Source organism: Mustela nivalis (assembly GCF_964662115.1).
Source record: "Mustela nivalis genome assembly, chromosome: 8".
Lineage (NCBI taxonomy): Eukaryota > Metazoa > Chordata > Mammalia > Carnivora > Mustelidae > Mustela > Mustela nivalis.
Window position 1 is genome coordinate 53,713,021 of NC_139027.1, and position 15,585 is coordinate 53,728,605.

The 15,585-nt window shown below is 41.1% G+C and overlaps 1 protein-coding gene across 1 annotated transcript; it reads right to left on the minus strand.

Moving 5' to 3' along the window:
- Positions 1–427: 427 nt before the first annotated feature.
- Positions 428–6,571, minus strand: GKN1 (gastrokine 1). Its single transcript, XM_082743828.1, has 6 exons — positions 6,502–6,571; positions 4,106–4,159; positions 3,633–3,770; positions 2,297–2,407; positions 1,320–1,467; positions 428–670 (listed from the first exon to the last, which is right to left on the minus strand). Exons 1-6 carry the CDS (start codon positions 6,511–6,513, stop codon positions 576–578), a joined length of 558 nt encoding a protein of 185 aa, XP_082599954.1. The 5' UTR covers positions 6,514–6,571; the 3' UTR covers positions 428–575.
- Between the last annotated feature and the right edge of the window lie 9,014 nt (positions 6,572–15,585).

Here is a 15,585-nt window from a genome sequence, read left to right on the forward strand (position 1 = left end):
AATTTAAAGAGGAACAGAGAAGAACTAAGAAGTGGCTTCCAGGAGAGAGAAGGGAGACTTGGGTCTTGATCTCAATATACTTCTTGGTTCCAGTCTCTTTGATTTTCTAAGATTATTTTAGACACTCCAATAGCCTTGCAGTAACCCCCCACCCCTCCTGGTGAAAGGTGGTTTGAGTGGATTTCTGCCCTTGCTGATCTGAAAGATTACTGTGCACATCAGCTGTGGATCCGTCTTTGGAAGAGTGGGATTGTCTTGGAGCCATGCCCAGAACTGTGGTTAGTAGTATCCAAAGCATCTGAAAGGCTTCTTTATAAGGGACAGGCCCTGAATATAAGCTAGCCATCGGGTCCCATGCACCTCAACAGCTTCCCACCATCATGTTGCACTTTTGAGCCTGTGCGTTCCAAACAGGAATCATAAGGAATTTAGTGCTAAGTAGGTTTATTGAAACTTGAAGAGGCCAAACATAATCAGCAGAAAACATTTCAGAATGACATGATAAAAATAATCAGAACCCACATTTTTTGCATCGACTCTTCTGATGACTAAACTCCAAGTGACTCTTTTTTTCTTTAACCATCAATTACTTGTCCACAGTAGGAAAAATTGAGAAGCAACAATACATTAATATCGTAACAACGACTTCTGTAAAAGAACAGGCTGGCCCCTATTAAAAAGAAAAGAAGAAACCGTTATCAGTATCTTTTCAAGGACTCGTGTGTGTGTGTGTGTGTGTGTGTGACAGTTTCCAAGCTAGCTATGCACTAATTTCAAGATCAACCTACCTCTATCACCTGTCTAGCTATTTATCTAGATTTAATCAATCAATTCAGAGATTTGGAAAGTTGCTGTTATATTAGGTAGGTGGATACTTTGTTTATCTGCAAGTCATTCTTTGAAGGTGCAGAAATTAAGTGATTGAGCTGTAAAGAGTCAGTACATTCTATTGGCATTTTCTTTTTCCTTAGCAGTTCAGGCCTTCCTTTAAATATATCTTGCAGTAACTCCAGATGATCCACTCTTGAAAGGCAGTATTTACTTCCCAGTCGCGAAGAGCACAGAATCTAAAGCCAGAATGCTTGGGACTGACCCAGATAATAGACCTGTGACCTCTCCCTGTGCCTCAGTTTCCTCATCCAGAAAGTGAGAATAATAATAACTTATCGGGTAAGACTGCTGGCAGGAGCTCCTAATTTAACACACGGAAAGCACGAAACAAGTGCTGAGTGGTCCGGTGTCTTCTATGGATATGCCCAAGAGTAGTCTGACAATTCCAGCAGCAATACCTTGGCATGTACTCCTGAAAGGCTACTCACCTTTGATCTCCTCAGCCATGTATGTTGGAATCCCCCTGCACATGCTAGCAATGGGTTTTCCTAACTTGCTCAGGTCACTGACTTCTTCAGGGTTGATGGAGTACCTCAGGCCCTTGGGAGGTGGTCCTCCTGGTCCTTCACCCTGAAGCTGAGTGTGGAAAGGAAGAGAGAGAATGAGCTCCCAGCCCAGCGGTTTCTTGAATGAGGGTTGGGTACCAGGCCTGCAGGCAGTATTGCGGGCTACAGTTTTTTTCATAATCAGCATCCACCCTGTATATCTCAGAATTTCTATGTTCCAGAAGATTAAGCTGATGTGAGACCTCAGCTTCTCATAAAAGCAGAAGTCTGGGGTTAAATTTATTCTGAAGCTTGGACCTCATCGGATCACTTTATATTTTTTGAATGGAGCTGTATGATAATCAGTTTCAGAGAATGCTGTTTATTTTCTCTACCTGGTCAATGAAAGGTGACTGTTTTTCAGTTATAGAAACATGAACTCAGGCAAACATTTTAAAGAGCAATGGGTTTACTCTCCCTACTTCACTAAGGTTGGCAGATAAAATATAGGGCACTCACTTATGTTTGAATTTTAGATAAATCATATTGTCCTAAATATTGCATAGGACGTACTTAAGTTAAAAAATTATCCATCGTTTATCTGAAACGCCAACATAACTGGGTATCCACTATTTTCATTTCTAAATATAATAATCTCAACCCAACTCTTGTGGAAAAAATGTACTTGGGGAAGTGTAGACCGCTGCCATTGGCTTGAGCAGAACTTTGCTCCTCTAACAGAAAAGGCAGGTGTGAGCCACAGCACTGAGGGCTGGCTGCTCCTTCTTCTTAGGCCATTACCAGTTCCTCTTCCCTTTTTGTGCTGCACATGACAATGTACTGTGGTCAAGAGGAAATGACTGTGACCTCGTTATTTACTGACCTCCTTTGAGCCAAATTAAAAAGTCTTTTATTTATACCTTCTTTTCCTTCACCAATTTATCAAGAGTTTGAAGAGAGGGCATGGCGTCCTTGTTCATTCTATGCACAATGCATTTCTTCTTGCCAAAGAGTCTGACTGCAGCAAAGTTCTAGTAAAGAAGACAGTAGATAGTAAGAAGTAGGTTCCCCAAGGAGCTTTTCTTACCAAAAATCAGTTTGACCAGCAGAGGGAAATGGAACATCATAATCTGGAACTCCAGATTATGATGAACTCAGATCAGAGCACCGGATCTGGCCCAGTTTTGCAATCGTTTTTGTTGTTAACATTTGTAAGCCTGGAATACAAACTTCTTGAGGGCAGAGACCCAGAGTCTAACTCGTTGCTTTATCTTCAGGTTCTAGCATGGAGTCTCCCTGCACATGTCTGCTTTGCTGAAATAAACTTGAAATTGCTATCACATTTTATTCTCACATGATCTTCATACCATTTCAAGGAGACAGGTCAGACCGGGATTGGTTTTCTAGTTGATCACACGATAAAACTAAGATGATGAAGAGTTGCCTTTTTTCAAAGTACAAAGCTTGTTAAATAAAAAGCTAATAATTGCAGAATTGGGTCTTCTAACCAGAGTCAAGTGATATTTTGGTTTGGTTTTGGTTTTTTGCTTCTCTTACCAATTAATATTGTCCTTTACATTTCCTTTTTTTTTTTTTTTTTTGAATTACAGGTGAAATGTCCATTTCTGTCTTTTTAGAAGCAAATTGAATATGGACTGAGATAGGCAGCAGTGATATTGTGCAGGTCTCTCCTCATTACAGAGGGTGTCTTCAGGGAAGGCAGAAGGATGTTCATATTTGTCTAACAGCCCCGCAATCCTTGGACATAGTAGATCCTAATTACTTTTCCTTGGTCTGAATTTTGACTGTTTGTGGGAAACATTAATAGGGTTTACATCTAGGGAGTGAAGCTGGGTGACCAAAATAAGCACTTTGACCTACAACTCTATGCTTATGTGCAGACAAATGTTACTTATGATTTAAGTATCATAAGTAACAATGTTACTTATGATAAAGAAATTACTTTGCGTAGGGGTGCCTGGGTGGCTCAGTCAGTTAGGTCTCTGCCTTCTGCTCAGGTCATGATCCCAGAGCTCTGGGTTCTAGCCCTGCATCGGGCTCCCCGCTCTGCAGGGGAGCCTCTCCCTCTCCCACTCCCTCTGCTTGTGTTCCCTCTCTTGTTATCTCTCTGTCAAATAAATAAAATCTTTAAAAAAATAGAAATCATTTTTAATCCTTTTATGGTTAGCAGACATTTGTTGTTGTTAAAAAAGAAACATATTTGTAAAGAATGTAAATTGTATGTTGGCTACTTACAGTATTATAGTCCCAGAGGGTATTCCAGGAGTCCCATCCGTTGTTATTGTCCACATTGGCCACATTATGCTCATTGTTGACGCTCACTGACTGCTGCCCACTTATACCACTGTTGCTGTCACCGCCAATGTTGATCTCCTGAAATTTATAAGAAATCGACAGTAATTTAATACCATGTTTCTTGGCAAATGCACTTTAGTAAGGCACTTCAAAAAGTTTAATACTGGAGCACTTGGGTGGCTTAGTTGGTTAACTCTCAGCCTTCCGTTCAGGTCATGGTCTTGGGGTCCTGGGGTTGAACCCCAAGTGTTCCCTGCTCAGTGGGGGGTTTGCTTCTTCCCCTCCTTCTGCCTCTCCCCACTCTGCTAATGCTGACTCTCTCATGGTCTCTGTGTCTCTTGCGTTGCGCACCCTCTCACATAAGGAAATAAAATCTTTTTAAAAATTTATAAAAAAAAAAGTTTAATACTTACATAGGAAGCAAGGGCTGGGGTCAGAAAGACTCCAAGAAGTCCAGCGAAGACAATCTAAAAATCATAAGTAACATTGGTCTACTATCACATGGCAAAAAAAATGCCCTCTTTTTATCTTTACCCAAGCTTACAAAAAATACTAATTTACCACACTGTTGAGTGGTCCGTCTTTTCTTCTTTGACCTTTGTATTCTTTTCAGCCATAGAAAGTTTTAAAGAATGTAAGATTGTAGCAATCATGTTATTGTGGTGTATAGTATTAATGTAGCTCTTATGAAAATATATGTAATAATAATATTATAATAATATATAATATATAGTATTATATTATTATAAGTTATATGTACATTATATATAAATTTAAAGTATATATAATATATAATTTGTATATTCATTATTTATATATTTATAATATATAAATATTTCTGTATATTATATATAATTTATATATTATATATTTATATATTATAATTACATACAATACATATGTATGTTATATATAATATATTTATACAATTATATATTATAGTATATGGTAATTATATAATATAATATAATAATATATATTATATAATTGTATATTATAATAAATATATAATAAAATAATAATTTTAAAAGAAGATTAAATTAAGAATTTAAGATTTAAAATTAAATTTAATTTTAATAAAATTTAAAATTAAATTTAATTAAGAAATTAAAATTTCTTATAAAAGTTTTTCTTATGAAAAAACTATGCATTTTGAAATATTTCATATTTTATGAAAAAACAGCATATTGAAAAACACATTTGACAATGAATAACATACAGGATATGAAAATGGATATAGGTTCTGAGAACTATGTCAGTAAATGATTTACTTTTCTTATTTGATCTGGAATACTTTCTTTCCTTCACAGACCTCTTAGTAAAAAAAAATACTCTTCTTATATTAAAAAAAATTTTTTTTAAGCAACGGGTCAGTAAGCAGCCTGGCTGCTACTGAGGGACTGAGGGTGGAAAGTTTTGACTGTCGAGTGTGGTTGGCAGAAAGGAAGTCAGGCACTGTCGTAGGGCACCTGGATTAGTCATTTGTCATTGGGTACATGACATTAGTTATCAGAACACAGAGATTTTATAAGGTGCCTGATTCCAAGTACCTATTAGCATTTCCTTGGCCTGGGACAAACTGGTCTGAGATCTGTCCTAGTGATTCAAGCTAATTGTTTTATTTGCTTAATTTTTCTCCTGATAGCTTAAGAGAAGGTAAAAATGAGTCTCCTAAACAGTGAGAGATGGGGAAAATTTAAGAGATCTACTAGTACAACACAGTCCTTTCACATATGAGGAAGTAAGCTTCCGTTGTTAAGTAACATGGTCAACACTTGTCTTGGCTTGTCACAGCAGAACAAGGAGAGAAACCACATTTGACCTGGGCTCAGAGCGCCTTTTTTTTTAAACTGTGCTGTTATTAGAGCTTACTTATAGATAATCATTTTACCTTTGCAACTCCACTCTGAAGCAGCGGCTGCTATAATATAATGTTTAGTATGTTAAAGCAAGAAGACATCCATCGGATTTCTAGCCTCCCTGTGTCTTGCTATAAGTGACACATAGTGCCACCAGTTACTTTGGTAGAATTCTGTGGTCTACCTGCCACGCTCTCAGCCTTTGATCTGGAGCCACAGGGGAAATGCTGCACTAGCTTCATGCTTCAGGTGTTTTCATGGATAAATGACTATGGTCAGGATCCAGGCAAGCCGTTCTTACTTGGAGATCCATTTCACAGCAGAGAATGTGACAGTCAGTCTCTCACCCATCTCATTCAAGAAACTGCTTGTCGTTTTCCCCGAACATGCTCGGGAGTTTTGGTCAGAAGAGGAATTCACTGGGGCGCTTGGGTGGCTCTGTGGGGTAAGCCTCTGCCTTCAGCTCAGGTCATGATCTCAGGGTCCTAGGATTGAGCCCCACATCAGGCTCTCTGCTCAGTGGGGAGCCTGCTTCCCTACTCCACCCCCCTGTCTGCTGCTCTGCCTACTTGCTATCTCTCTCTCTGTCAAATAAATAAATAAAATCTTAAAAAAAAAAAAGTGGGGGGGGGGATCTTTCAAGAATGTAGAGAAAGATCAGGCATTTTCTAGGGCTTAGGGACTGCCTGCTTTGGGACCAGCCCTGAATCAGGAGGACTGGAAGGTAATTTCATTAAGATAGCATGAAATACAACATTCAGACAACTGTCTACTCCCAGTACAACTATCATTCTCCACAGAGATGCTTATAATTGCCATGATTCAATGACAAGAAAGGAGATTTTCTTAAAACAATGGTGAATTGTCCTAAGAAGCAGACCCCTCTTAGCTGAGAATGTTAACAATCCTTAATCATAAGATAATACATTCAAAAGGAAAAATCTACTCACTGTGAGCTTCATCTTGGCTTCACCAAAACAACGGAGTAGAGAAGAAGGCAGGCATGAACTCAGACAAGAACACTTCTCATATTTGTACTTACCTAGATTTACTCAAACTAGGTGTGACTAGGTTGGGCCAAAGATTTATCTTTCTCCATTTTCCATATCTGTGCCATGGTTCGGCACACCAGGAAGCCTTTGGGAATATCAACCTGCTTGCCAAGGCACTTTGACATGGAGCCCAGCTGACTCATCACTGTTGAACTTGAAGATATCCCAACAAACTCAATATGACTTATGATAACTTCTAGTCCAATGGCAGCTGTGGGCGTGGGTATTTTACGTATTTGGTGTCACTTGGAGTCAGAAGAAGAATATCCCTAAAATCAAACAAGAACAGAGATGAGAAACTGTGGACACATTTGGCCTTGCAGATAGCAGGCCTTGCAAATAGCAGGATGTGGGAATAGTTTCCTCCTTGTACTGTTCTTTGAACCCATCTTGATGGTTTAGCGTAGGCAAGATGGGTCTATTAGTGACTCCCAGAACACCTGCTTCCTTTTCTGCACTCCTGAGTTCTCTCACTGACACCACATACCACACACAGTACACAGAGAGTGCCATGCTTGCCACCAGAAAACCTGGGGGCTGTCTTCAGCAATGTCTTCTCACCACCACGTCTAGGCATTTACTTAACCTTGTCATTTTGTCTCAGAAGGGCCCCAGGACTCTGGTCTTGTCCACAGCTTCTTTCAACAGAACTTTTATAATAGTAGTGTGATGGATCACTCCGGTCACTGGTCTTTCATATTCCATCACGTTTTTCCCAAAGTGATCTTTCTAAAGTACATCTGTAAATAAACACAACTCTTCTATGCAAAGAAATGTTCACTGACAACCTACAGGACGAACTTTAAACTCATTGGAATGGTACAGAAGGTCTTTTAAAATTAGGTTTCCAAAACCTCCTCTGCTGCGTCTCTCCTATAATCCCACTACACCAGATTTCCCGCAATTGCTGGAATATTCTGGGTGTTTCACGCCTCTACCCCTTTGTGCATGCTGTTGTCCCACCTTGGAGGGGTACCCTCTTGATTTTCTTTAATTTGTAAGCTGCTATTCATTTGTCAAGGCCCCGCTTAAATACCACTCCTTCCAACATACCTTCCCTAACTCTCAGGGGAGACTCCCCCCCCGCCACCCCCCCCGGAGCTATAAAAGCAACCTTTCCTTTCATTTGCTTCTAGATAACTTAATTTTCAGAAATTATGTCAAAATAATTTAAAAAAATGTTTTCAGCAGAAGCACAGGGTACAAACTGTCTCTTGGCCTGACAAGTGAATGCTTAAAACAGTCCTGGAGATGAATTAAAGTTTTAATTTTTTTTCTACTTTCTCCTCCACACTGAACCTACTAAAGCAAATTGCTGAAGAGGAAAACTGTATTTCATTTATCACTGATTTATAAACACCCTCTTTAGAAGCCTTTCTGAGACTGTGATTGTCCTTATACATGTGGACTGGAACCTAGGAGGGGGCTACACAGTTATAAAGCTTGATTCACTAGCAATGTCTCTTTGAAAATGCAAGTGGGTTAGTGTAGCTGTGATAAGATTTTGTTCATGTTTTTAATGTGTCCACTAATTTCTTGCAAACCTATTTTTAAGCTGCAAAAGATCAATAAACCTGGGGTGGGAGGGAAGACATAGGTGAAGAGGCCTTCATCTGCTTTAGGAACTGTCACATCCCTGCAAAGTCAAAGAGGGAACAGCATGGTGCCTTTAGGTCCAGTCTTGGGTAGTCACTTCGGTATATGAGTACAGTCTAACACACTTTTTGCAAGTAATACTTTGGTAAAGTATTACCAAAGATTCAAGGTTGACATTTTTTCCAGTGGGCCTGTGAAATGCTGGTGTGGAGGAACCTCCAGGAAATGGATGCATTGTGAGACAGATAGATAGCCGATAGCCGAAAGATAGATAGATAGGGTTCAGACTCTAATAATGCCCTTCTTAGAGACTGACAATTTACACTCACATATCAAGTGTGCTAAGACATCTGTAGGGGAGAAATCAATGTCGTGTTGTTTCATGCAGATTCCCCTAAATTTAATTGACCATACAACCTGGTTGTTTTCCTTTTCTACTGATTTATTTTTCCTAACACTCCTTAACGTCCCTGAGTGGTACCCTCCTCAGGGAAACAACAATTGTGCTACTTCTGAGGATACATCCTGGACGTGAAGAGCCACTTGGAGAGCTACTGGTTGGAACAAGGAGCCAAGAGACCTAGATTCTGTTCTGCTACCTTCTTTCTATGCGTCTTGTACCCTCTAGGCTTTAGATTTCCTGTGGGAAAAATAGAAGAAATTCCTCCTTTATATGACATTATTTCATTAGTTCCAAAAATCAGAAGAACTTCTTCCTCCGTACTCTGTGAGGTAGTTATGGAAGTGCCAGAGGTGGTGGGGGGCCAGGGAATCACAATTCTTGTCTCATCTAAGGCCAAAAGTCCTAAGGAAGTGTGAGTGTCTCTTGTTCTCTCCCATCAATATTTTATGTGTTTCTTTTCCTTCCATAGGAGAAAGGAGAACATGTCAACCTTCTTGCCACTTCCACAGAACTAGAATATACTAGCATACACCTGATGCCCAATACGCCCATTTTAAAAATAAGCATTCTGGGGCACCTGAGTGGCTCAGTGGGTTGAGCATATGACTTTTGGTTTTGGGTTGGGTCATGATCTCAGGGTCCTGAGACTGAGCCCCAGGTCGGTCTCCATGCTCAGTGGGGAGTCTGCTGAGATTCTCTCTTTCTTTCCCTCCCCCTCTGCCCCTCCCCATGCTCCCACAAGCACTGTCTCTCTCTCTCTCTCTCAAAATAAATAAATAAATCCTGAAAAAAAATTGGAATTACATAAAGGAGATGCTCAAGCTAGAATAAAAAAACGCACTATGTTACTCATTCCGATTTTTGGAGCCAGCCGGAGAGGTGCAGCTTTGCCTTGGTCATGGTTACATAGCAAGGGAGTCCCAGGAGATGGTGTGGCCCAGTGCCCTGGGATTAGTGTGGGGCAAACCAGCCCATGAGTAAATAGGGCCTGCCCTGATCGCCGAGCTGGACGCCAAGCCACGCCAAGAGGCAAGCCTTTATCGTTTTTTTATCTCGTGGTTCACACGCCCAAAGCCTCACTTTACCCCACACCCTGTCGTGTCAAGCTGGGTGGGGGCTCCCTTGTGTGGAACAAACAGGGAATGTGATTCTGCCTGTGATAGCTTCCTCCCATAAGTCTGGGGGGCTTTTCGGAGCTTCACCACAGACAAACTTTTATTTTCCTTCTTTTTCTCTGAATAGAGGAGAATGTTTAGTTACTGGGCCTTTCTCATCATTAAATATCCTCCTTCAAGATTCCCTCTCCTGTATGGATGACGGGTGGACCTCGACGTCATTAACATCCAGGAAGCCCTTGATAATCTTTTTTTTCCCTTCAACCCTTCCCCCGTTTCCCCCAATATTTAGGGTTCAGCTGGCCTTCTGCCTGTTGGACATCCACCATGATCTAGTGGCTTGAGTGTGGAAGCTCCTTCATGCAGAGATTCCTTCTTTGCCTCTGCTGTTGTTTTCTGAGCATCCTTCACACCCATTGGACATTACTTGTGACACAGCCCCAAGGCAGACGGTGGGTTGTTTGTGATGTCTGAATACATTGGGTCACCCCAGGGGTGGGGGAGGCAGGTTGGAAAACTCCTGCCTGCTCCTGTGGTCTCGGGGTACCAGGCTGCAGCTTGGACCCTAGTTTCTGTCCTGTGACCCCAGCGGTGGGGGCTGCAGCCACACCGTCAAATCTTCCACATGCACTTGTGGCCAGGAACACCACGTCCAAAAAAAAAAAAAAAAAAAACCAGCACAAGGGCCATGTAAAATAACACATGCACGATCATTGCTAGAAAGCTTCCAATTCCAGAAAAGCCATGCTTATTACATACTTGTTTTTGCATAGGAAAGAAATTCTTTTCAAATTACAGCAAAGCAGGGGAAGCTCTTCCCTGGGGCATCATCAAGCCCTTCCTTTTTGTTGTTTCCCAAAGGCCCTTGCTTTCCAAAGTCTATATAACTCTGCCTTTCTGTTGCTGCTTGCATGTCTGTCCAGTTGCATCTGCCAAACATTCTGGGTCCCCTTAGAGGCCACCAGTGATACTTTTTATTTCCAATCTGTCATTAACCTTGAGCATGAGAGAGTTGTGGATAGGGTTTGGAAAAATCTTGCTCAAAGAAGGTCTCCTGAGCGATGACATCATTTGCATAAAATATAAGAAAGTAGAGATAAAGGGAATTTTGGTAAACAACTTCATTTTTTGTCATCATGAAGGACAATCGGACCTGGTTAAGTACTTCCATCCTAAAAAGGAGCTGGAGAAAATATGACCATATGAGGAATGGAAATCGCCACGTGAAGGAATATGTCGCTTTCCTAATTGTCTTGTAGATGACTTGGAAATAAGAACAATTATTCTGTGTTCCGCGTTCGCACTGAAGCACTCAGAGAAAGTAGTGTAAAAACACTCCCGCAGAAGGTGTGTTCCTTCCCCTGCAGCCCTGAGGCGTGGGGAGGGCCAGAGTCAATGGGGGAAGCTGCATATCCCATCCAATCCCACCCCATCCTGGGAGGACCGGCAAGCGGCAGCTGCAGGGGTGCACCTGGGGCCCAGGTCTTGGGAGGACCCAGTGCACCCCCTCAGGGAATTGCCTCCTCTGGGGGCTTTGCTGGCAGGAGCTGAAGGCCAACGTCAAGGACTGGCCCCAAGGTGGCTGAACCATGATGTAGGATTCTGCTAATCCTTGAGTTTTCTGCAGGGTGACTTATCGGAACTGGTTTCCTTTCTACATCTCAGGTAGAAAATATACACACATGCGTCATCTTTCCACTCCTGGAGGAACGCACCTTCAGATGAAGACACTGGGTATTCAGAGGTGCCTTGGGGAATTCCGAACTTTCATGTTTATTCAATTAAACTACTCCTTTCCTACCCATACCCCAGCCTCCAATTCCTGGAAATGCTTAATAAAACGTATCCAGTGGGGCTGATTCTGGAGTGGCCGTTTTCTTCTGAGGTTCCACTGGGTTTAAATAAAAAACCAACTCCCCACATCCAAGCCAGGAAAGTTTTTTCATTTGCTGCTCAGCAGGTCACCAGGCCTGCAATCCTTTCTTTGTTTCCTCACTGAAAAATAATCAACAACCACCAGTGCGCCATGCTTCAGCTAACACAATGCCCCAGTTCAGCACAAATGCCACAGGAGAGTCAAGGTTGCCAAGCAACCAGTGCTCCTACCCCAAGATCCTATAATGTATAGGAGAGACAGCGCTGGCTTCATGGACACGGGACCAGGGTAGTTACATGGGGCTCACACTAAGAGTCCCACACTTGAGTTTATAATACTTTGCAGTTGCCATTCTAAAATTTTTAATTATTTTATTTTGGGGCTTCTGTTCTGTAAGTAAATCCGGTGGGACCATGGAGGATGCCCTGGGGGCCTGGAGCCTTGGTCCATGGGTGGTCCTACTTCCTGCCTCTCCCACCTCCGATTCCTGCCTTCTACCATTAGGTAGATGTCTTTTTTCTCAAATTTCAACATCTGCCTGTTGGTTTGCTATTTCTTTTTGGTTCATATGGGAAAATCCCCCCAATACTAAAAAAATGAGTCAAAACCAAACATAAAAACTTTCCCTCAGCTCTATCTTCTGCATACAAAAGCTTATTATCTCCCTTCCCTTTTCAACTCTTAAAAGAATCATGTAGATTTTCTGATTCCATTTCCTCACCTCCCAGTGATAGCTAGATCCCCTGGGATCTGGCCTCCAGTCTGATGGGTAACGGGTCCTGCTGGGACTCAGAGAGAGCAGGGCAAGTCTTGGATGTTGGATGTGCTGGTATCTTTTCAGTACTCATGTACGGAACAGGTGATTTGACCTCTTTGTACTTTTTGACCCTGAGAATCTCTTCTTTTTTGAACTTCTCTTCTCCCTTAACACCTACAACACCTCTTTCTCCCATTTGCCCTTCAAGGGCTCCTTCCACCACCCAAATGATGGCTTGCCTCTCTTCTTCCATCTGTCCCGTTAATGTTGGTGTTGGATTCTACCTTGACCCTCCTCTTCCATCATCCCTCTTATTTTCCCTGGAAGCTCCTCCATTCTGAACACACGAGCCATCTCTTCATGATGGAAGAACAGATCAAACCCCACCAAGCTTTAGATGTTAGTTTACAAATGTGGGTATTAGATTACCTCAAACCAAAATATTTTCATTAGTCTCCCAACACGCTGTTTCTATAACTTATATGTAGTCTTATGGCATGTTTAACTACCAGGCAATCAAGACAGGCCCCCCAGCTGCCCTCAGCTCTGCTTTCTCACCCCCGTGTCCCCGCCTCCCATAATCAGTCACCATGACCTGTAAATACTACCTTTTCAGTGTTTCTTTTTAAAAATAACTTAAACCACTCCCCCATCATAAAAGTAACTCATAGGAAATTGTAGAGAATATGGACAATTTTCAAAGAAAATAATTGACATATCAATTTACTATGCAGAAATAATCACTGATAACCTCTTACCATATTTCATTTTCACTTCTTTTGAGACTCTTTTGATCTGTGTGTTACCTGGAAGTGTATCATTTTGTTTTCAAATATTTGGGGACTTTCTAGTTACCTTTCTGTGTTGATTTCTACTTTAATTCCCTTGGGTAGACTACTACTACTTTGTATGATTCTATTCTTTTATGTTGTTAAGGTGTGTTTTATGGCCCAGAACCTGGTCTTTCTCAGTGAATGTTTCCTTTGAGCTTAAGAAGAAGCTGTATACGGATATTGCAGAATGAAATATTCTATGTGTCAGTTAGATCCAATTGATTGATGATGCTGTTCAGTTCATCTGCATCCTTATTAATTTTATGCTTGTTTGATCTCTCAGTACTGAAGAAGGAGTAGTCAAGTCTAGAATAGTGGGTTTCTTTATTTCTCATTGCGTTTCTCTTGGGTTTTTGCCTCATGTATTTTGATACCCTATCGTTAGGTGCATGCATATCAAAGACCATTATGTCTTCCTGAGGAATCGACCCCTTTATCATGATGTGATGCCCCTCTTTATCCCTGATAATGTTTTATTGTTCTGAAGTCTGCTTTGTCTAAAATTAATATAGGTACTCCAGTTTTTTTTAAAATTAGTGTTAAATGCTATATTTTTTTCACCCCTTTATTTTTAACCTGTCTGTGTCTTTATATTAAAATGTCATTTTTTGGAGGGAGAGAGAGTGAGCATGCACAAGCAAAGGGGAGGGGCAGAAGAAGGAGACTCCCAGCTGAATAGGGGGCCCAATGCAGGGCTTAAAACCAGGACCCTGGAATTATGACCTGAGCCGAAGACAGATACTTAACCAACTAAGTCACCCAGGTGCCCCTAAAATGACATTTTTGTATAGAATATATGATTTGTTTTTATTTTTATATTTTAAATTTCAGTGTAGTTAACATACAGCGTTACATTGGTTCCAGGTGTACAATACAGTGATTCAACAATTCCGTACATCACCCAGTGCTCATCTTGACACGTGCACTCCTCATCATTTTTTCACTCATCCCCCCACCTCCCATCTGCTTGTTCTTTATAGTTAAAAGTATGCTTCTTGGTTTGTCTCTCCCTCTCTCTTTTTTTTTTCCTTTGCTCGTTTGTTTTGTTTCTCAAGTTCCCTGTGTGAGTGAAATCATATGGTATTTATCTTTCTCTGACTGCCTTATTTTGCTTAGCATGATGCTCTCTAGGTCCATCCATTCAAATCCATCCTTGCAGATGGCAAGATTTCATTCCTTTTTAGAGCTGAATTATAGATATATATGCATCCCACTTGTTCTTTATCCATTCATCAGTCAACGGACACTTAGGGTGCTTCCATGTCTTTGCTATGGTGAATAATGCTGCTATAAATATAGGCGGGAATTATACCTTTGTCTTAGTGTTTTTATATTTTGCGGGGGGGGGGGGGGCTTAAACACCCAGCAGTGTGATATCTGGATCATAGGGCAATTCAATCTTTTTTTAAAAATTTTTTCAATTTATGTATTTTCAGAAAAAAGTATTCATAATTTTTTCACCACACCCAGTGCTCCATGCAATCCGTGCCCTCTATAATACCCACCACCTGGTACCCCAACCTCCCACACCCCCACCACTTCAAACCCCTCAGATTGTTTTTCAGAGTCCATAGTCTCTCATGATTCACCTCCCCTTCCAATTTACCCCGACTCCCTTCTCCTCTCTAACACCCCTTGTCCTCCATGATATTTGTTATGCTCCACAAATAAGTGAAACCATATGATAATTGACTCTCTTTGCTTGACTTATTTCACTCAGCATAATCTCTTCGAGTCCCGTCCATGTTGCTACAAAAGTTGGGTATTCATCCTTTCTGATGGAGGCATAATACTCCATAGTGTATATGGACCACATCTTCCTTATCCATTCGTCCGTTGAAGGGCATCTTGGTTCTTTCCATAGTTTGGCGACTGTGACCATTGCTGCTATAAACATTGGGGTACAGATGGCCCTTCTTTTCACGACATCTGTATCTTTGGGGTAAATACCCAGGAGTGCAGTTGCAGGGTCATAGGGAAGTTCTATAAAGACCTCAGTGTGAGACAGGAATCCATCAGAATCCTAGAGGAGAACATAGGCAGTAATCTCTTCGATATTAGCCACAGCAACTTCTTTCAAGATATGTCTCCAAAGGCAAAGGAAACAAAAGCGAAAATAAACTTTTGGGACTTCATCAAAATCAAAAGCTTCTGCACAGCAAAGGAAACAGTCAACCAAACAAAGAGGCAACCCACGGAATGGGAGAAGATATTTGCAAATGACAGTACAGACAAAAGGATCTATAATGAACTCCTCAAACTCAACACACATGAAACAGGCAAACATATCAAAAAATGGGAAGAAGATATGAACAGACACTTCTCCAATCAAGACATACAAATGGCTATCAGACACATGAAAAAATGTTCATCATCTTTAGCCCTCAGGGAGATTCAAATTA

Excerpts from the sequence above, each read along its gene's own strand:
- GKN1 (XM_082743828.1), bottom strand. Across the intron at positions 3,771-4,105 it reads CCCCAGCCCTTGCTTCCTAT|GAGATCAACATTGGCGGTGA; the intron begins GTAAGTATTAAA and ends TATAAATTTCAG. Across the intron at positions 671-1,319 it reads CATGGCTGAGGAGATCAAAG|GGGCCAGCCTGTTCTTTTAC; the intron begins GTGAGTAGCCTT and ends TCTTTTTAATAG.